The 20741-nt window shown below is 48.9% G+C and overlaps 1 protein-coding gene across 1 annotated transcript in view; it reads left to right on the top strand.

The window, feature by feature from the left end:
- col5a3b (collagen, type V, alpha 3b) overlaps positions 1-20741 on the top strand; it is a 40994-nt gene continuing 20253 nt past the window's right edge. Inside the window, exons 1-12 of the mRNA XM_018728008.2 lie at positions 1-537; positions 13024-13194; positions 15168-15381; positions 15586-15748; positions 17327-17455; positions 17562-17672; positions 17761-17871; positions 18359-18415; positions 18535-18576; positions 19185-19247; positions 19547-19621; positions 20531-20614. Coding sequence (XP_018583524.2) covers positions 462-537; positions 13024-13194; positions 15168-15381; positions 15586-15748; positions 17327-17455; positions 17562-17672; positions 17761-17871; positions 18359-18415; positions 18535-18576; positions 19185-19247; positions 19547-19621; positions 20531-20614 — 1296 coding nt within the window. The 5' untranslated portion in view covers positions 1-461. The remainder of the gene's footprint in view (positions 538-13023; positions 13195-15167; positions 15382-15585; positions 15749-17326; positions 17456-17561; positions 17673-17760; positions 17872-18358; positions 18416-18534; positions 18577-19184; positions 19248-19546; positions 19622-20530; positions 20615-20741) is intronic.

Here is a 20741-nt window from a genome sequence, read left to right as displayed (position 1 = left end):
CTCATCGTCCGTGAGGTTAACGCAAAAGTAAATGAGGAGATCAGAGCTCGAAGGTGAAACATTTACATTATATTATTTAATGTGTATCGCTGCGCTGCAGCCGCTCGCAGGAGGAGGGGGCGAAAGACTGAGGGCGGGAGGAGCGACGGGAAGCTGCGAAGAGAAGGAGGGAAAGAGAGAGAAAGAGAGAGAAAAAGAGGGAGAGAATTCAGGAGCGAAAGGTGGCGGTGCGCTCGGGAACGGAGATTTACAGCAAGCCGGTGACCAGGAGTGTCTGCGCCTTGAAGGAGCTGCAGAGCTATAATAATAATAATAATAATAATAATAATAATAATAATAATAATAATAGAGTGTTCGGTGGATGCGCTGCACCGCACTCTTTCTTCCCACTTCACCTGCGATCACATGAATCCCAGAGAGATCATCATCATCCAGGAGCAGATCGTGACGAAGCAGCAGAGATGGACTGGAGCTCCGCGTGGAGAACATGGGCAGCGTCCTTCTTACTTCTTCTCCTGGTGGCGGCCGTACGGGCAGGTAAAGTGACATTGGTGAGATCAGCTCCTTCACAGCCTGCTCGAGTGAGAGCAGCTCCAGAAGGAGCTCCTTGAGAATCTGCTAAGTTGAGGGCATCTTGAGAACTTGATAAAGTGAGAGGAACTCCTTCCTTGGTGAGATGCATTAATATAAAGGTGGTAAGAGTGGCATGGTGGCATAGCGGGTAGCACTGCTGTCTAGAGTTGCCTGGGTGGTGTCAGAGGACGTGGGTTTGAACCCTGCTCAGTCTGTGTGGAGTTTTCATGGATGTGCTCTGGTTTCCTCCCACACTCCAAAGACATGCTGTTCAGGTTCCCCCACAGTGTGTGAGTAATAGAGGGAGTGTGTGTGTTCCACTGATGTATGGATGAGTGAGCCAGTGTAAGTCAGTGCAGTGAATAAGGTGTGTGGGCTCATAACACTACATAGAGTTCACTGGAAGTTGCTTTGGAGAAAAGTGTCTGATAAATACACACACACATTTTCTGAACCGCGTCTCCCATACGGGGTCACGGGGAACCGGAGCCCACAGGGCGGAAGGCCAGAGGCGGAGGGGACACACCCAGGACGGGACGCCAGTCCGTCGCAAGGCACCCCAAGCGGGATTCGAACCCCAGCCCCACTGGAGAGCAGGACCCGGTCTAACCCACCGCGCCCCCTTCGTCTGATAAATAAATAAATGTGATGTAAGGCCATCAAATCAAAATGACTATAACTGTGAAAGTCATACAGGTGTGCTGCTGTTGGGGCGGGTCATGCTGAGCCTCATCTTTGGCTCCTGCTTCCACCCCACAGGAGCTGCTGCGTCTGGTTTCTACTCGGACTTGACTGTTGAGCCTGTTCCTCTTCTCCCCGGGAGCTCTTATTCCACACTTTCATTAAATTGAATTAAAATAAATTAATATTCTGTTAAATTATTCACAGCTGAGCTGCTCTTGGCCATAATTAGTTCCGGTTAAAACCCGACTTTGTCTGATTTGCTCCACTGTTTCTCTTGCACAGCTTCTCGATCTGTGTTTAGTTACGTTGTTGCTATAACAGTTTTCCTGAGGTATTCAGTCATTTCTCTCCAACATGTGTCGGACATTGTCTCGACTTGTTCGCCACGTCACGTCACACTCGCACACTTTCAGAGTTCACCCCGGTGTGTGAGTTGCTCTAAGCACTCGAGTCAGCCTGTGCTCTCACACTTGTCGTTATGGTTCATCGTTTATTGACCCATGTACCACACGGCTCGAACCCAACTGCTTCATGGTCCTCAACAAAATGGACCGCAGAGGGTGTGTGGTGCTGTAGACCGGTACCTGGCACATGAATCGGTCCTTAGTCTGGACCGGTTCACGCTGGGGGTCTCCGAGGTGCTGCTGAGGAGCCATTTGAGGATCCTTGGCCTATTGATCCTCCTCAGCCCTCCTCTTCTCATGTTCATGATCATCACCTTAGACCTGCTCACAGCTGTGAATAGGAGCATTGAGAAGCGCTATAGGAGGACTACAGGCAGTATGTTTGGTCAGCTGTGGTTTTGGATCGTCAGTGACGTTGTCAAAACGGCTACGGTGCCCCCCTGGACCGGGCTACACCGAAAGCACTGGCGGAACTGCAGCGCCCCATGTGCGGTCGGATGTGGATCTTAAGAGTGAGAGATCCACCGGAAGAAGAGTAGGAGCTGGTGACCATCATGTTGCTCTGTATGCTGTCGATTGCTGTTCTTCCTGAGTAGCTCTCAAACATCAGTGCCAGCTGTTCTGCAGGTGACATCCTGTGAGGGCAACCTGTCCGCTGATGAAACGACTCTCTCCACATCTCTGTCCATTGCTCCTCCTGGCACTGACTGTGTTTCCCATTCAGGCTGACCAGCAGAGCCTTGATGTCTCTGGGGACTGCTGTCTCCCCGGAGCTCAGGTACCTGCTTGCTGCAAACCACTGACCCCTGGTTAACATCCATTTCGCCGTTACATTTACACATGATTCTACCATACATGGCTGTGATCCGGGGCGGTTCTGTTCTTCTAACAATAAAATAAAAAGCCATGAAAAAGAAAAATATGAAGAGAAACAAACTGGGAAACCCCTCCTCTCTATCCTCATGGTGCTCATGTGCTGTGGAAGCTCTGCTGTTTCCGCTTAAGAGCCTCTTGGGCCAACAGAGCGAGCGCGGTCCGTCGCCTGGGGGGCGCTGCTGTGCTTTCCTCTGATCCTCGTGCCAAGGCAGTCCCACCGGAGGTGCCCGAGTGGGGGGCCGTCTGCTGTGCTTTCATCTGGGCTCTGATAGGAGCACTGAGAGAGGGCTGGAGGACCCAGAGAGGTTGGTACAAGCCCAACTGGGGAGTGTGACACTGTGGTCGGAGAACGAGAGGCGTGGTCACGCTGTGCTCGAAAACAGATGTGTTTCCTCTCTGCTCTGTAATTTAGCTGTAATCAGCTCTCGATGCGTGTCCACGCCAGAGCAGATATGCCTTATGTATAAACAAGAATTAAAGCATCGCTTTAACGCCTTCGCTGTGACCTGAACATCTGCTCGCCGCCCGATGACTGGACTCATCATGACTTGAGTGACTCACAGCTATACCCGCTTCCACGTCCTGTCCTGTGTATTTATTTGTTGTCTTGTGCTACGTTCTGTCTTGCACCGTGGTCTCCGAAGGAACGACATTTCGTTCCACTTTACACAAGCTGTATAGAGGAATGACAATAAAGACTTACATTTACATTACATTTATTCACTTAGCAGACGCTTTTGTCCAAAGCGACTTACAATGGATACTACGTAGTGTTACTAGCCCACACACCTTATTGACCAAGGTGACTTTCACTGCTAGATACACTACTTACAATGGGTCACTCGTCCATACATCAGTGAAACACACTCACTCCGTGACACTCACACACTTGAACTTGAGTTCTGCAGGCAAGGGACAGCCTATTGATAGTGTGTGTGTGTGTGTGTGTGTTTCTTGCTGTCTTAGTGGTTTTGCATTTGTATGTCGATGTGTTGAGTGTGTGCATGTGTCTGTTTGCAATGAGTCTTCTCACCCATCACCTGGGTAAGAGGTGAGGGGGGATCCCAATAAGTAGCGGGGGGACAAAGGTGAGTAGTGTAGGTAAAAAAAAAACACACACACACACACACACACACACACACACACACACACACACACTTGTCCCATACGGGGTTGCGGGGAGCCGGAGCCTAACCCAGCAAGGCTGGAGGGGGAGGGGACACACCCAGGACGGGACGCCAGTCCGCCGCGAGGCATCCCAAGCGGGACTCGAACCCCAGACCCACCAGAGAGCAGGACCCAGTCCAACCCACTGCGCCACCGCGCCCCCTAGGTAAAAACAATACTAAGGTAAAAGAACTTTTAAAAAATGACTCCATTTAAAATAATAGTTCTTGCCCAAAAATCTACATGAATAAAATTACCAGGTTAATGAATGAGGTCATCTAGTTCACACCAAATCAAACAGGAGGTACAGCTCACGTCTCCTGTGACATATAACCCAGAACAGAGCTCAGCGTCATTATCTATTCAGGGTGGCACAGCAGGTAGCACTGGTGCTGCGCACGTCCTCAGCTGCGCGTTTGAATCTGTATGGCATTGTTAGTGTGTTTGCATGGACTTCATCTGGGTTTTCTGGAACTGGTCACTCTAAATTGCTGTGTGTGTGCGCGCGCTAGCCTTGTGATGGACTGGCATACTTGTGCCCAGAGTCTTCCCTGCTTTATTTGTCCTGCAAAGGCTCCAGACCATGACAAGCCTGCGCTGGAGAAGCAGTTACTAAAAACGGATGGATTCATACTCATTGAACCAAGAATGAAGTGCTCCCTCACTGATCCTTGGTCAGTTAAGATGGTGATGACACCCATGCGATGCCAGTCAAGAGCACATGATGAGCTGATCTTCAGGAAGTTCTGCTTCCTGTACGTACAACTTTGCTCTGGAGCTTCCAGCTTTGCGGTAACAAGCCGGGGTCAGGAGATACCTGTGATGAGCTCAGAGAAGGAACTGCTGTGTAGTAATGCGTAAAAACTATAAAACCAAAAGAGCGTGTGTTCTCACATCACTGTGCATGCATACAGTGACAGGCTTGTGCACGCGCGCACACACACACACACACACACACTGGATTATGTAAACTGACAGGAAGGGTTGAACAGCAGGAGTCCTGCTAGTGGAGACATGCTCTCAGCAGAGCACAAGCATCCACATTCTTTGTGTCTTTCCCTCTCTCCTCAGCTCCATCCTCCATCCTTCTTTTTCATGCACATCACTGGGCAAAACCATGACCCTGCACACAGGTACATGTGTGTGTGTGTGTGTGTGTGTGTGTGTGTGCTCGCGCACATGTCATGGTTCAGTGTCAGCTCACAGAGTGAAGATCTTCTGCTACTCACCATCGAGAGGTTTTACATGTTTCTTACACTGCAGTGTAGGTAAAGCTTTACACCGTAACAGTTTGTACACCTGAAAGCTTTTGAATGTTACTTTCTACTTTGTTTTTACCCTGGTCCTGCTGGGTCATTGTGTCTATAGAACTACTCAGCCATGGTCCTATAAGGTCACAATCTCTGTTGACCTGCTTTACCTCTTCCACAAGTTCTTCCATAGTGACTTTGGTGGCTGTAGAATTCTGGTCCTAGAGATTCATGGTTTCTTCAGGTCTTGCGAAACTCCAGGACAGTCATCCGTCAGATAGCGGGGTCCCGTACTTTGAGAAACCACCTCAACAGCTTGTGGAAACATGTATCGATTTCTCATACAATAGGCACTGAAACAGTAGCATGTTCCTTCCATTCATGCGCTTCTTTGACCTCCATAAGGCAAAACAGGCTGCACAACCACACTTGGATGAACCCCTCGCAGGTGACGGTCAACAGCACAACTCCCATCCCAGGTTATCGATTCACAGCAAAGCTAGCATAGCACCAACATTTATGGGAACATCTAAGAACATCAGAGAACACAGTACAGTACATTCATTTCACTATGTGCAGAAACTTACCTATATGTAGCGCAAGGCATCTTGGGAGGGAAATTTACAGTTTATAGAATCATACCTATTTTATCATACAGATCATATTTACAGCTTCAACCATCAATCATGTTAGAATGAAACACTTACGATTACGTTTATGTATTTGGTAGACACCAAGGGACCGAGAAGACAGAGATGCCGACACACAATTCTAGAAGTACGAAGTCGGTTAGTGTAATACCACCATTTTTACCAGCATGCATTACACAAATAGCTGTATGAAGAATTGAAAGAGAATATTTTCATTTTATTTTTATTTATTCTCATAATGTAGTGACAGTTTATGGAACAGATGAGAGATCAGGATTCAGTTCACGTTCCATGCTGTTATTATAATAAATTTGTTTTCCTCTCTCCAACTGCCAGCTGGTCGCCTTGTCCGACTCTGCCATACCATATCGTCAGGGTTCCACAGCTCTTGAATCCAGCCTCTCATCGCCGTGACCCATCCCACTCTTACACCAATGTAGCGCTATGCATTCTAGGTTCAGATGGGGCAAAAAAGGACACACGAACACCATTCATTGTGGGTGTTTATTGGAACAGCGGCACACAGCAAGAGGTACCGGCACGAATGCAGGGAAATAATGCTCTTGGTCCAATGGCCCCTTTTCCTCCAGGACCTGCACCTTAAACCAGCCTGCTTAGCCTTTCTCAAGCTTTTGTCCACCTTCATTTACATTTACATTTATTCATTTAGCAGACGCTTTTGTCCAAAGCGACATACATCTCAGCAAAAGTACAATTTATGCATTACATTGAGAGAAGGAGACATAGCTGCAGACATGAAAGTCTCAAGCAAACCTAGTTTGTTACCTACCACTTGCTACACTGAGGTTCATTGCTCAAGTAGGTGCATGAGACACAGACAAATCCCGATACGCACACCAATCTTTTTTTTATTAAATATTATAAGATACAGAAATGAGCAGTACAATACCAGAGTAATGGCTGAATAAAGGTTATATCTGGGGATCCTTCTGGAGTTACGATGCGTGAACAGTTACACCATAGATGATCTGAAGAGATCTTGAGCAAAGTGGATCTGGAAAAGGTGGGTTTTCAGACCATTCTTGAAAACAGACAGAGTTTCCACAGTTCTGAGTGACAGGGGAAGGTCATTCCACCACAACGGACCCAGAACCGAGAACCTCCGAGCTTTGCCTTTCATGCACGGGACCACCAAGCGAGCAGAAGTAGATGAGCGAAGGGGCCTGGCTGGAGTGTACCGGTTGATCAAGTCCTGTAAATAGCCAGGAGCAGTTCTATTGATCCATTTGTACACAGTAACCAGGGTTTTGAATTTGATTCGGACAGCTATAGGAAGCCAGAGCAGAGAAATGAGTAGAGGAGATACATGTGAACACTTTGGAAAATCAAACACAACTCGTGCAGCAGCATTCTGTAGAATCTGCAGAAGTTTGATGGCATTAGCAGGAAGGCCACACAGAAGAGAGTTGCAGTAGTTCAGACGGGAAGTCACCATGGCCTGGACAAGTAGTTGGGTTGAGTCAGTAGCGAGGTAGGGACGGATCCTAGGAATATTATGCAGAATGTATCTGCAGGACCGGGTTGTGGGTTCAATATGTTGAGAGAATGACAGACTCGCATCAATCATAACTCCCAGACTCTTAGCAAAGGAGCTAAGTGAGATAAGTGAGTTGTCCAGTTTGATCGAGAGGTTGTGACAGGAGGACAGGCCAGCTGGGAGGTAAAGAATCTCTGTTTTGGAGAGGTTTGGTTGGAGGTGGTGATCATACATCTATGAAGAGATGTCCGACAGGCAGGCAGCAATGCATGCGGAGATGTCTGACGCACCAGGTGGAAAGGAGAGGAAAAGCTGGGTATCATCAGCATAGCAGTGGTATTTGAATCCATGGGAGGCTATGACCGGACTGAGGGAGGAGGTGTAGATGGAGAAAAGAAGAGGACCCGATACCAAACCCTGTGGAACACCGGTTGAGAGAGGCAGAGGAGAAGAATGAGAGCTCCGCCAGACCACTTGATAGGATCTGTCAGAGAGGTAGGACTCAAACCATCTTAGTTCTGCACCTTTGATCACAAGCTGGTTAGGAGATGAGAGTAGAATCCGATGATTTACAGTGTCGAATGCTGCAGACAGATTGAGGAAGATGAGGACAGCTCTAGCAGCTGGGAGGCAGCTCTAGCAGCTTGGAGAGCATCAGATACCGTCAGAAGGGCGGTCTCAGTGGAGTGACCAACTTTGAAACCAGACTGATAACCATCAAGGAGATGGTTCCGGGTGGGGAAATTGGACAGTTGATCACAGGCTGCCTGCTCAAGGGTTTTGGACAGGAAGGAGAGGAGAGAGACCAGTCTGTAATTCTCAACCAGATTGGGGTCCAGGGAGGATTTTTTTAACAGAGGTGAAATTAAAGCGGTTTTGAAGGCAGCTGGGAAACAGCCAGAGGAGAGTGAGGAGTTGATGATAGAAGAGATGAAAGAGGAGAGTTGCGGGGAAATGTTCTGAAGGAGTAATGATGGGATCAGATCAATCGAGCAGGTGGTGGCTCTGCGCAATATCAGGAAGTCAGCGACTTCAGATTCAGAGAGCAGCTTGGAGTTGGAGAGGATAGCTTCCCAGAGAGGTCCAGTGTAAACTGGGCAGGTTGATAGTGAGAATTTATCAGTGATCGCTTTGACTTTGTCTCTGAAAAACAAAGCAAAGTCTTCAGTAATGAGAGAAGAGGGAGGAGGAGGTGGCAGGGGACACAGAAGGGATGAGAAGGTGGCAAAGAGTCTGTGTGGTTTTTTGGATGCAGACTGTATTTTGTTGTGGAAGAAGGAGGTTTTAGCTGAAGAGATAGCAGACTGAAAAGCAGCCAAGAGTGACTGGTAAGCATCGAGGTCCAATGGAGTTTTGGATTTACGTCATCTTCGCTCTGCCGCCCGCAGTTTGGTCCTGTTAGCACGTAACGTATCAGACAGCCGTGGGGCAGCAATGGGGCGTGCTGGTCTAGAAGACAGAGGACAGAGAGAGTCAAGGGTGGAAGACAGGGCAGAAAGGAAAGTGTTAGCGGCATCATCTGTAGATAGATCTAAGAATTGTGGAGCAGAAGGGAGAGCGGCCAGAGTAGCAGAGGCAAAGCAGGAAGGTGAGAGAGATTTTAAGTTGCGGCGAAAGGTGACAACGGGAGCAGAAAGAGGCAAGGAGTTAGTGGTGAGGCAGGGTTGAAAGGAAATGAAGAAGTGGTCAGAGACATGCAGCGGAGTGACAGAGAGGACAGGACAGCCACAGTTGCGGGAAAATACAAGGTCAAGACAGTTGCCCGCTTTGTGAGTAGCAGGGGATTGAGACAGGAAGAGATCAAAGGACTGCAGGAGCAACAGAAGGCCCCTTGCATGAATGTCATCAACATGCAGGTTGAAGTGACCCAGGAGAATCAGCGGAGAGTTGTCCCCTGGCAGAGAGCTCAACAAGATGTCAAGGTCATCCAAGAAGCGGCCAAGAAGGCCAGGAGAGCGATGGAGGACAACCACAACAAGAGTGATTGGGGCAGTGATAGAGACAGCATGGCATTCAGAGGAAGACAGATCATGCAGGTGAAGAAAGAGAAGAGAATATTCCCACCGGGGAGAGATGAGCAGACCTGTGCCTCCACCTCTGTCGGAGGGACAAGAGGTGTGAGAGAAGGAATAATTAGTGGAGAGTGCTGCAGGTGTGGCTGAGTTGTCTGGGGTGATCCAAGTTTCAGTTAGGGCCAGGAGGTCCAGTGAGAGATGAAAGGCGTAGGCTGGTATGAAGTCAGCCTTTCTCACAGAGGACTGGCAGTTCCAGAGTCCCATGGAGAAATTGAAGCAGGATGGAGGGTTTGACAGGTGAAGATAAACCAGGTTACTGTAGCAGTGAGAGCGCCCGGGTCTCCAACGGTGGCGAAATTGCACGGCTTGCTTACCGTAGAAGACTTTGATGGCCGACATGTTGGACGTATGCTCTCCTGAGGACAACTGTAACGGTGGCCTTCCTCGGTGGGCTCCCGCAGGTAGACTCCCTTGTTTTTGCACCCCGAGTCTTCGCACCAAGAGGCCGCCGCAACGGCTGCCGCTACGGCTCACCAGTCACTATTTAAACCAGGCTACTGCCTATCAGCTGACATCCTAATCGAAACCGAAACTACACCAACAATGGCGACCAAAAAAAACAACCAACCAGACGCGATTAATCGAAGTCACGGAGTCACGCCCACTCCCGCTACAGGACATAGAAATGATCCGGAGAACAGTCGTCTTAACAAACCACTAAATACTACTTAACAAACAAAATAATTACAGTGCCACGCAATGCTACACAAACACACAACCCATTGTATCTATCAACCTGCACAGCTACATGACACGAATGCGCGGCGGGAAAAAGCGGTAGCAAAACAACTACACTTACCAGAAACACCACGAACAGCAGCGACGCACCTCCAACGCAAAATTTAATGCACCTTCGCTGTCCAAAAGACATTCGCGCCCTCAAAATCCCTGTGAGCAATTGAACAATTATTTCACATTTTACATCTACATTTACTCAACTACATTTTACCCAATATTCTCAGCTATTTACAATAAACATCTTTTCCTGCTCAAACATACACCCCACAATAATGCGGGTCGTTACAGTACTACAGCTAAAGGTGAAATTTGAACCTGCAACTTGTGGGTCCGAAGATAACACCTTGAACCACTACATTGCTGTCTACTCCTTACAGTCTCTGAAGTATAAAGTGCAGTAACACAAGGGCCACCCGAGGGAGGAATCGGACATACAGAGAGAGAGAAAGAGAGAGAGGAAGAGAAAGCTCAGGTCAAACACATTCTCTTCTTTTTCATTCCTGCTCAATAGTCTGCAGCAAATGTTTAACATCTTGGTGTTTGTTCAAAGCCCAGACCACTTTGCTGAGTCTCAGATGCCTGTCTTTCGCTGGAGCTCAGACGACCACACAGCATCCTTCTGCGTTCTGTACAGGTTGCCCTGCACTACGCCTTCCACAGGGTTACTACAGGACACGGAGAGTACGCTGGACACTGAACACTGGGCACCAGTCCACACTCTACTGTCTACTACACACGTTGTGGGGGGTCACTCTCCCGAAGTTGGTCTACTTTGTGTGCACTCTCCAGTCCAGTGTTTGCTGTTTTTTTAGTGCCTAGTGTGTACTCTGTTTAGTGTTAAAATGGAATAATGTTCTGTTCTTCAAAAGGACGATACTCTACTAAGGAATCAAATAGAATTGGTCACATAGCTTTTCCTGCACCATTTAAAAGGAAAAAGCTAAACCCACAATTACAAGAAACAGGAGAAAACTTAAACCTGTGATCGGTAGAACCGGAAGGAAAACTGAAACTCGTGATCGTTAGAACCAGAAGGAAAACTGAAACCCGCGATCGGTAGAACAAGAAGCAAAACTCAAACCCATGATCGGTAGAACCAGAAGGAAAACTGAAACCCGCGATCGGTAGAACCAGAAGGAAAACTGAAACCCGCGATCGGTAGAACCAGAAGGAAAACTCAAACCCGATAGTACTAAGTGAAAAGTTCAACCTAAGAGAACAGACACAGTAGAACTGAATGCTGAACCCCAGCAGTCCAAGATGTTCTGGCTGCCTTCCCTCCAGACATGATGACTGCAGTACGAAGAGGAACATGCTGAGGGGCCGAGTTGGGTGTTTAATTCAAACATGTTGAGACACTGACCGCCCACAGTCTGAGAAGAAAACACAAAATTCCAGCCACATCTTACGGTGCCCAACATGTCCCAGGGTTATGGATTTGAGACGAAAGACCGTATTCCTCCTGTGTGTTTAGAGTAATAAGTAGAGTGTGTGTTTCCAGTGCTCTTACTTACAGTATGTGTGTCATATTTTTATGTAGTTATATGCAGTAATGGGTGGTTTTGACCAAAGTACCTTGAAAGTCCTTCTGCAAATAAAGGAAAAGTGTGTAAAAAACTGGGATCAGAATAGTTCAGCTCAGAACGGCTCCATAGCACTTCTGCAAAAGATGTTGCGCATTATGCACACTGTACATGAAACATACACATATTGGTTCTCGGCACATTGCCGAGTGCCAGGAATTCTGCAGTGCTGATAGATGGACGTTTCACTGCTCGCCTGGGGGCCCCGGGGATCATGATTTTCATCTGTCACGGACAGCCAGATGAGCTGTTCATGCAGAACGTTGTGCTGCTCATGTGGCATGGAGGGCTCAGAGTAAACTCGGCACAGTAAATGTAACTGCTGCGGTAAGACCAAAGCGCTACGGGATATTTACAACAGTGTATCACAAGTTCTTCATGGTAAAATGCAGATCAAACAAAAGTGCATCAACAAGAGAGAAAGAGCTTCAAACACACACACAGACACACACACTCAGCTTGTTTGTGTGACACCACTACATTGCTAGTTCACATCCCTCCAGTAGACCGTATAGAAGTGACATTCAGAAAGTAAGTACATAGATAATCACAGCAGATGGTGTTGGACTCATTTATGGAGCTGTCAGGAGATCAGAAGAGAAGTGGCTCTCAAAGACATGGGTTCGAGACCCTTCTTCAATGTGGGAGGGATTCAGCAGTTCTGAGGGGCACGGGGAGCTCCTTCCACCACATTGGAGACAAAACTGAGAACAGTAGGCTTTTGATTTTGGACCCCTGTGAGTGGGTTAGGGTTAGGGCAGGCAGAGGTGGAGGAGCTCAGCGCTCTTGCTAGGGTTTAGCGAGTGATGAGGTCTTGTAGGAATCAGTGAGCTGATCCACAGATGGTCTTGTAGGCCTTAAGCAGCGTTGAACTTCATACAGGCCGCTGCAGGAAGCCAATGGAGAGAGACAAGCAGGGGGGAGACTGTTAGGACAACGTGGCATCTATCCAGCAATTGTGTGCTAAACTGTATCAGATGTTAATAGCAGTGTGTGTGTGTCTGTGTAAATACAACCCCAATTCCAAAGAAGTCAGGGCAGTATGGAAAATGCTAATAAAGACAACATAGTTTGACTTGTATTCAAACAAAAGCAGTATACAAACAAGGTATTTCATGTTTCACCCTGTTAGCTGCAATGTTTTTTGAACATGTACGTTTATTTTTAAATGGATGCCTGCAACACATTCCACAAAAGTTGGGAGAGTCGGGTGTTTCGCACTGTGTGACATCACCGTGTCTTTTAATAACATTTATTAAGCGTCTGGGCGCTGAAGACGCAGCTGGTGAAGTTTAAGAAGCGAAGTTTCAGGTGTTCAGCTGCGCGGTTGTACGGGGCCTTCATTGCCATCTTCATACTATGTTTCTGTTTAAATACAAGTAAGAGTACATTTACAAGTCACACCTTTTTGTTTTTATTAGCTTTTTCGATACCTTCCCCACTTTTCTGGAATTGGGGTTGTATTTTTCCAGCGTGCGGTTGACATCTCACCGTAGATCTTACCTCTTATTCTCACTCTCCATAGCAGCCGATCCCATTGATGTTCTGAAGATCCTGGAACTCTCGGAGGACATGGAGGGCGTGTCCATAGAGGCTGGATTTTGCACTAGCCGGGAGGACAGGGGAGACACGGACATCGCCTTCAGGATAGACAAGAAGATCCAGCTGAGCGCACCAACAAAGCAGCTCTTTCCCGGTACGTGCTACACGTGTGAATTCACAATTCATGGAGCGCAGGCTTTGCGCTCGTGACACAAATCTAGTGCACTTTGGAAAGGCTCTCCAGTGTCAAGCGTGTCCTTCGTGATCGCCCCATTGTCAGGATACGGAAGAGTGCTCATTAAAATTGTTTTCATTTTGCTTGAGAGGGTCACAGGACACGGGTGCAGAGTAACTAAACTTAGAGCTCTTTCATCGCAGCGTTATGAAAGGACGTGGTGCCAGGGCTGTTATTACGGTGTGCCTGATACACGCTGCGGTTCATGTTGGCTTTTTGAGGTCACAGGCCAACTTGTGAAGAGATGATGGGTGTCTCCTCAGCCCGACCGCTGTCCCTGCCTGCCCGGTGTTTGTTCTTCTTCAGACACTGCCCTTATTTCCACAGCAGTGTAAAGGAAGTTATGAACATTCACATAGTTGTATGTGTGCAGACAAGCATTATAGCAGCACCTGTACAAGTTACATGTGTTGTACTGCTTGCGCTGCCTTTAGATGGGTGTTTTGTGTCATAGATACTATTTTCAAACAGTGTTCGTACTAATAAATTAATGCAGAGTGTAAAGAGTCTAAACAGGACCTAATGGGATGTGAACACCCACAGGGATGTGCTGGCACTGAGCATTGAAGAAGGGCTGAGCACTGAATTGTGTCCTGCTGGGGTTGAGGACTCAATTCTCAATTGTGCCCTGCTGGGGTTGAGGACTCAGTTGTGTCCTGCTGGGGTTGAGGACTCAGTTCTCAATTGTGCCCTGCTGGGGTTGAGGACTCAGTTGTGTCCTGCTGGGGTTGAGGACTCAGTTCTCAATTGTGTCCTGCTGGGGTTGAGGACTCAGTTGTGTCCTGCTGGGGTTGAGGACTCAGTTCTCAATTGTGTCCTGCTGGGGTTGAGGACTGAATTGTGTCCTGGTGGGGATGAAAAACAGGACCCTCTGGGGTTTCTTCATGCTGCCCTGTTCACGCACACTTTCCTACTCTACTCTGCTCCTGTTTCCACCCCACACTGAGGACTCTGGCAGGTCTGGGAACAGAGGTGCAGCCTCATGCATGTGCTTCCCAAGGCTCAGCTGAACTCATGACTATATCTTTTTTACACTATTAAAGGTAAGTGAGGCAAGATTTTCTGCTCACTGAGAGTAAATAAGGGAAGGTGCAAAAAGGTCTAAGACTCAGAAGGTTTTTTAAGAAAAAAATTAGCGGAGAGGCACTATTCCAATTTCACAAAATCACCTTAGGTTACATATTTCTGCTATTGCTAAAACAGACATGTTCACCTGTCCCGGCTGCAGCTGCACCTTCACAGCTTCTTTACATCTCCGTGATTTCATTCTTTCAACCCCCTCAGTGAAATCTCAAAGTTCTCACACCAAGCCACCACTTCCTTCCTCGATCCCATCGTTCTCCTCTCTCACAGACCACCTCCTCACAGCTTATTTCTATCATCTCTTCTGTCTCGAATCCCTTATTCCCCTGGACGCTTCCCATTTACCTTTAAAAATGCTGACATCTTAACGCTTGTTTAGAAAAAAAATGAGTAACAGGTACCAGAAGAAAACTTTCACGGCTGTTTATACCATCACTGCAGCCACTACAAGATAGTAAGGTGATGAGCTGATGTCCAGCTTCACATTTGCTGATCTCATCCACCATGGCATACAGCCATCAGCTCGAAGTGCTGTAATGAACAGATATCAATATAAATGTGAAATGCAACACATTAGAGGTGGGGTTTTATCCTTCAAGATGCCCATTATTTCACGAGGCTGTGGCAGAAGAGCCTGAGTCAGGATCTACAGGCTAGTCCAGCTGTTGGAGAGCAGTAGTTCCTGGGTAGCTCACACCATTGCCCTCCTTTGACTCAGGGGTGTGAGAGGGGGGAATAGTGTCTCATAGACATTTTGACAATGAACTCTGTCCCCTGTTCCCATAGTTTTTCCTCATCCTCTCTGCTAGACTCCACCTTCCCGGAGGACTTCTCCTTGATGACGACCGTGCGGGCAACGAAGGGCTCCCAGTTCTTCCTGCTGTCCGTGTATGACGATCAGGGGGTGCAGCAGCTAGGCCTGGAGGTGGGTCGCTCTCCTGTGCTGTTGTACGAGGACCACCGGGGGCTGCCCACACCTGAGCTCTACCCCACCTTCAGGAAGATCAACCTGGCTGATGGCAAGTAGGTCCTCCACCTGCCAACCTCACCGCCTGGCCTTTATAGTTAAAACAGTGTGCGTCACCTCACCTGATATAGGTCTACACTGGTGATGCATTGTACCTCTGCCTGTATGGCCATGGTCTTTACAGGTAATACCATGCTCAGTCCCTGCTGATCCAAGTATTCACCAACGGTGAAGCATCCTACTTGACTCTCACTTCCCAGGTGGCACAGGATAGCCTACAGTGTGCAGGGCAAGACTGTCACGCTCTACTTGGACTGCGAGAAGATGCAAACGCTGGACCTATTACGAGGGGACAACCCTGTGGTCAGCACAGATGGGGTCACTGTGTTTGGGACACGTCTCTTGGATGAGGAGGTGTTTGAGGTGAGAGCTCTACAACGTGGTGGGAGAAGTTCTTAGGGAAGGGTCTGATTTGGCAGGGTGAGCGGTGGGATTCGAAGAAGCGAGTGCTGGAATTTAGTAGCACAAAGTCAGAAAGGTGGAAACATGAGTTGTGGAGTTTCCCAAAGTCAAGGTATGGTTTTGAAAAGTTGAGAACTGGGGATCTAAGAACACAAGGTTTGGAGCTTGGAAAACTGAAGGGTAGGGTTTGGAGAATTAAGGGTTTAGGTTAGGCAAGGTAAAGCTTGAAGTTTACAAATGTTGTGGGGGGAGCTTGAAGATGTTGGAGCTGGGTTGGCAGAGTCAGGATGGTTGGCTGGAATACGAGAATACTGGAAAGTTGAACATTTGAGGTTTGGAAACCTGAAAGGTATGGTCTGATAATCTGGGTTTTTCAGTTTGGAAAGGTGAGGTTTGGAGTATAGAGATGTGATTGGTGGGTTCTGGCATGTTGAGAGCTGAGGTTTTGAGATATGAGGTTTTCAGCTGAGAAAGTTCACCAATGAGGTTCTGAAAAGTGATGTTTGAGCTCCTAAGGATGACAGCTGGGAGCTGAGAAGGTGCAACTGGGAGCTTGAAACGTTATCAGAACTTAAGAACGTAGTGAGCTCATGTTTTCTTTATAATGTTTTTGAAGTTTGTTTTTACAAGTGGTGAAGCCACTGGAAGCCACTGGCACTGATGGTCCACTGCACACAGAGGAGGAGGAGGTGGGAGTAGGAAGGGAGAGAAATGGCGATGTGGAATAGATCCAGAGAGGAGATGAAGGAGAAGATGAGGAGCAGTTGGTGTCTTACTTCTTCATGTGCTAGAGACATAGTCCTGTCCAAGACCTGTCCAAGATCTCAGCCAGGTTGAGGAGCATTAATGAACGATGTCTCCTTGCCAGGGGGGCTTGGTGGCGCACTGGGTTAGCCCAGGTCCTGCTCTCCGGTGAGCCTGGGGTTCGAGTCCCACTTGGGGTGCCTTGTGATGGACTAGTGTCCCGTTCTGGGTGTATCCCCTCCCACCCTTTGCCCTGTGTTGCCTGGGTTAGGTTCCGGCTCCCCGCGACCCCATATGGGACAAGGGGTTCAGACAATGTGTGTGTGTCTCCTTCCCAGAAAATTAGCTGTCAGTGATCTCAAATTCTGTCTGTTCTTCTGGCTTCCTCCATGTTTTACTCAGAAAGTGTTTTAGGCCAAATGAGTTCTGGCTGTAAAAAAAGACATGGGTTTCTGCAGCTCTGTCTCAAACTGATGTCACATCTCAGTCTGTCAGGGGTTCAACTTGTGCACATGAGACCTTGATCTGAACGGGTAAACAGCAGAGTTCTTTGATCTTCTCGCTCATGGCGACTTGTAGCTGTGGGACTCAAGAGCAGCAGACGTTTGCTTGGCGGAGACCCAAATGTGAGAGTCCACCAGTACTGGGATCAAGCACAGTCCACTAGGAGAATGTCCCTTTAGGTAGATAAGGGGGCTTATATTTTCATGTTCTTGTTGCTGAGCTGGAGAACACAACAGCTAAATTGGGTTTCTGTGTGTGTGTGTGTGTGTGTGTGTGTGTGGTCTCTCTCAGGGTGACATCCAGCAACTGCTGATCGTTGAAGACCCTGAGGTGGCAGCTGACTACTGCCTCAACTACATTCCCAACTGTGACTCCCCACTGCCTTACAGCAGCCAGTCTCAGGAGCCTGATGAGGCCCACGTGAGTCCTCCCGCCACTAGGGGAGCCACCACTCGCAACCAGTGTGAGCGTGAAACCTCTGGCTTGTGGATTGATCGGCACTGTGTTGTTGGGGAAGGTGGAGAAGCGTCCCAAAGAGCCAGAGGTGGAGGAGTTCGGCGAGGAGTTCTACAGAGACCTGTATGATGATGTCTCCGTTTCCATGGTAACAGCGGGACCTAACATCACAGAGTACGAGGTGAGCTTTCCCCGTGCCTTACGCTCTGTGTTGTAATTTAACGTAGTAAGTGTGCGAGTATGTGACTGTTAGTTACGCTCGGTGACAGATGGTGGAGTATGCAGACTACGGCAACGGGACGGATGGTGAACGGGGTTACGAGGAGTACGAAGAGTACGAGGAGTACGAGGAACGCTACAGGCTGGTGGACAGAGAGGGAGTGGAGACATGGGGGACAGAGGTACACCCCCTAACACACACAGACACACACAGAACTAAGCACTTACACTCTCATGCTGGTAGTGCGATTACTACACGTTAACACTGCTGACACACTGAAACACGTCACACACCCTCGACATGCTACAGAACCAGAGAAACGCCGTTAACACCCGTCACACACGCTGGTTACCAGCGTCATCAATCATCAAACACACCCAGAAAGACGTGACACGGCGGCCTCCGCACACACTTCTCACGCGCTGAACGCATATTCTACACAATGAATGCAGGGCCTATTGCAAGAGCTCATACTCTGCCGTTGTCCCCTCTGTCCCCTGTCCCTGTCCTGCTTTGTCTCCGTTATTGTACCCCTGTATCCCTCTTTTCTTTTCCTTCTCTCTGTCCCACTATTTCCTGTCCACCTTTGCATGCGTCTCCGTGTTCGTACCGTCATCCTTCTGTCTCCCCAACTGTCCGTCCTGCAGGGAAGGAGCTTGACACCAGAGAAAGGCCAGAAGGGAGAACCTGCTGTCTTTGAGCCGGTGAGCTCTTTCACTCATCCGCCACTGATCGGTGGTACAGCTGTCTGATTCTGTGGCTGATCCTGCATCGGTCTGTGTCGGTGTGCGTTCACTCATCCCCTTCCCCCGACATCCTGCAGGGCAGTCTGGTCCGAGGACCCTACGGCCCCCCCGGACCACAGGTACGGCGCCTGCGTGACTGAGTCTCGGCGAGCAGACAGATCAGATCAGCTGTAAAATGATTTCACCATGATCATAACATGGTCATACCAGGAAAGCTTTATCTGCTAAAGACCAGGTGTTTCGCCAGGAATACCGGAGAACACACTGCAATTGTGTGTGACCCTAGAGCGTGGCTTCGAAGGCGCAAAACTGATCCGGTTATTGAGCCAATGGCCGCCAGGCTCTCGTTACCGCGTTTTACATAATTCGAGCGGTAACTAGATTGTCTGCTCCCAGCAATGATCCCAGTTATGGATGAAGGCAATGCATCTGCACACAGACACAGACACGCACACACACACACGCACTCGCTGCGCTTAATGTGCTGCAGACTGTGCTCCCTGCAGGCAGTGCTAGGAAGAGGCCTGTGGGGATTTTCCCCCACTTTTCCTTTTTTAAGCATAAACACGTCTAAGGGCTCAAAGCCCCGTGTTCCTATCAGCTCTCATATGTTGGCCATGTGTGTGTTGTTGTCGCGTCGTGTTCCCGGTCATTCATTCAGGAAGAGTCTGTGAATTCCTTGTGGTCAAATACAAGTGTGTGTGAGTGTGTGTGTGTTCTCCCCAAGGGACCTCACGGTCCTCCTGGCCCAATGGGACCAATGGGACCCCCGGGAAACCCTGGCGATCCGGTGAGTCGCTCTCCTTCGTTACCCAGGTAACGCATGCATGACGCCGAGGGTGGGATCGAAGCTCCGTGTCACAGTGCTGCTATGAAGCACAACCCCCTCTGCTCTCGCAGTTCAGTCACCATGAGCCTTTCCTCACTTTCCTGCAGTGTCACACACACATCTGATAATGACCTGCCATCAGCATGTGGTTAATGTGATTTATACCTGCTGCCCGCGGGGACAAACATTCCAGTGCTCACATGGTGCCTTTTACCTCTATCCGTCTCTCTCTCTCTTCCTCTCCACAACCCTTCCCCCAGGGGCCTCCTGGGAGACCAGGTCTTGCTGGGGCTGATGGTATCCCAGGCCCTCCAGGAACCTTGCTGATGTTGCCGGTACGTGTGTGTGTGTACGTTTGCATAACAGGATTGACTGTGGCATCGGTTTAGTGCGTTTGTAGAACCACCTCCGTTCCGCTAACCCCCAACGGTGTTCGCAGCTCCTCTTGGGTGTTCCTCAGTGTCAGTCATCAACAGCAAATGAGCAACACCTTGTAGATTTATTAGATGAATCAGTCAACAATGAGCACCGAAGGTGTGTCAGGTGTGTAAGGTGTGTGGTAGGAGTCCTGCTGGTCTCCCCATCCCATCCCATCCCATCATAAACACAAGTATCAGCAGCAGCATCCCGCTGTCCTCCTCGGTCTTTTCGACCACAGCTCTGAGCTGACTGCGTGTGTGTGTGTGTGTGTGTGTGTGTGTGTGTGTGTGTGTGTGTGTGTGCGCGCACCAGCTGTCGTTGCTCAGATTCCAGACTGCAGATGAGAGATGTGGGAACAGCCTGTCTGACAGAGAACGCTGTAATTACCTGTCCCCCGTAGGGAGCTCAGCTTCCTCTTACCTGCTGTGACGCAACTGATGCTTAGAGTAGAAAGCAGCATGATGTGGCCACCGGGCGGCGCTGCTGGACAAGGTCCCTCGTGGCCGAGCTCACCGGACCAGCACTCTGTAAAGAATCCAGGATGAGCTGCTGTTCAGAGTCCTCTATTGTAGTGTGTCCTGCACCCTGTCCCTTCCCGTGGTGTCTCAGCATCACAGGGCTAAAGGTTAAATGGGAACCTACTGAGTCAGTCTCTCCGAGTTCTCCAAGTGACCGTGCGTCTCTCTCTGAGTTCTCCAAGGGACCGTGCATCTCTCTCTCTCTCTCTCTCTCTCTCTCTCTCTCTCTCTCTCTCTCTCTCTCTCTCTCTCTCTCTCTCTCTCCCTGTTCTCTCAGTGACCGTGTATCTCTCTCTCCTCTCCCAGTTCCAGTATGGGGGCGATGCACAGAAAGGTCCTGTTGTGTCTGTCCAAGAGGCTCAGGCTCAGGCCATCCTTCAGCAGACCAAGGTGAGCTGTGTGTTACTGCACAGGAAGATCCCTCAGCATGACCGCTCTGCAGCCCGTACTACTTGACTACACAGTATGACTACAGAGGAGGTTTGCTGAGCATGACCACAACGGAATGCTGCACAAC

The sequence above is a fragment of the Scleropages formosus genome, chromosome 1 (genome assembly GCF_900964775.1).
Source record: "Scleropages formosus chromosome 1, fSclFor1.1, whole genome shotgun sequence".
Taxonomy (NCBI): domain Eukaryota; kingdom Metazoa; phylum Chordata; class Actinopteri; order Osteoglossiformes; family Osteoglossidae; genus Scleropages; species Scleropages formosus.
Note: the sequence above shows the minus strand (reverse complement) of the source record. Positions and strands in the feature narration are given on the sequence as shown.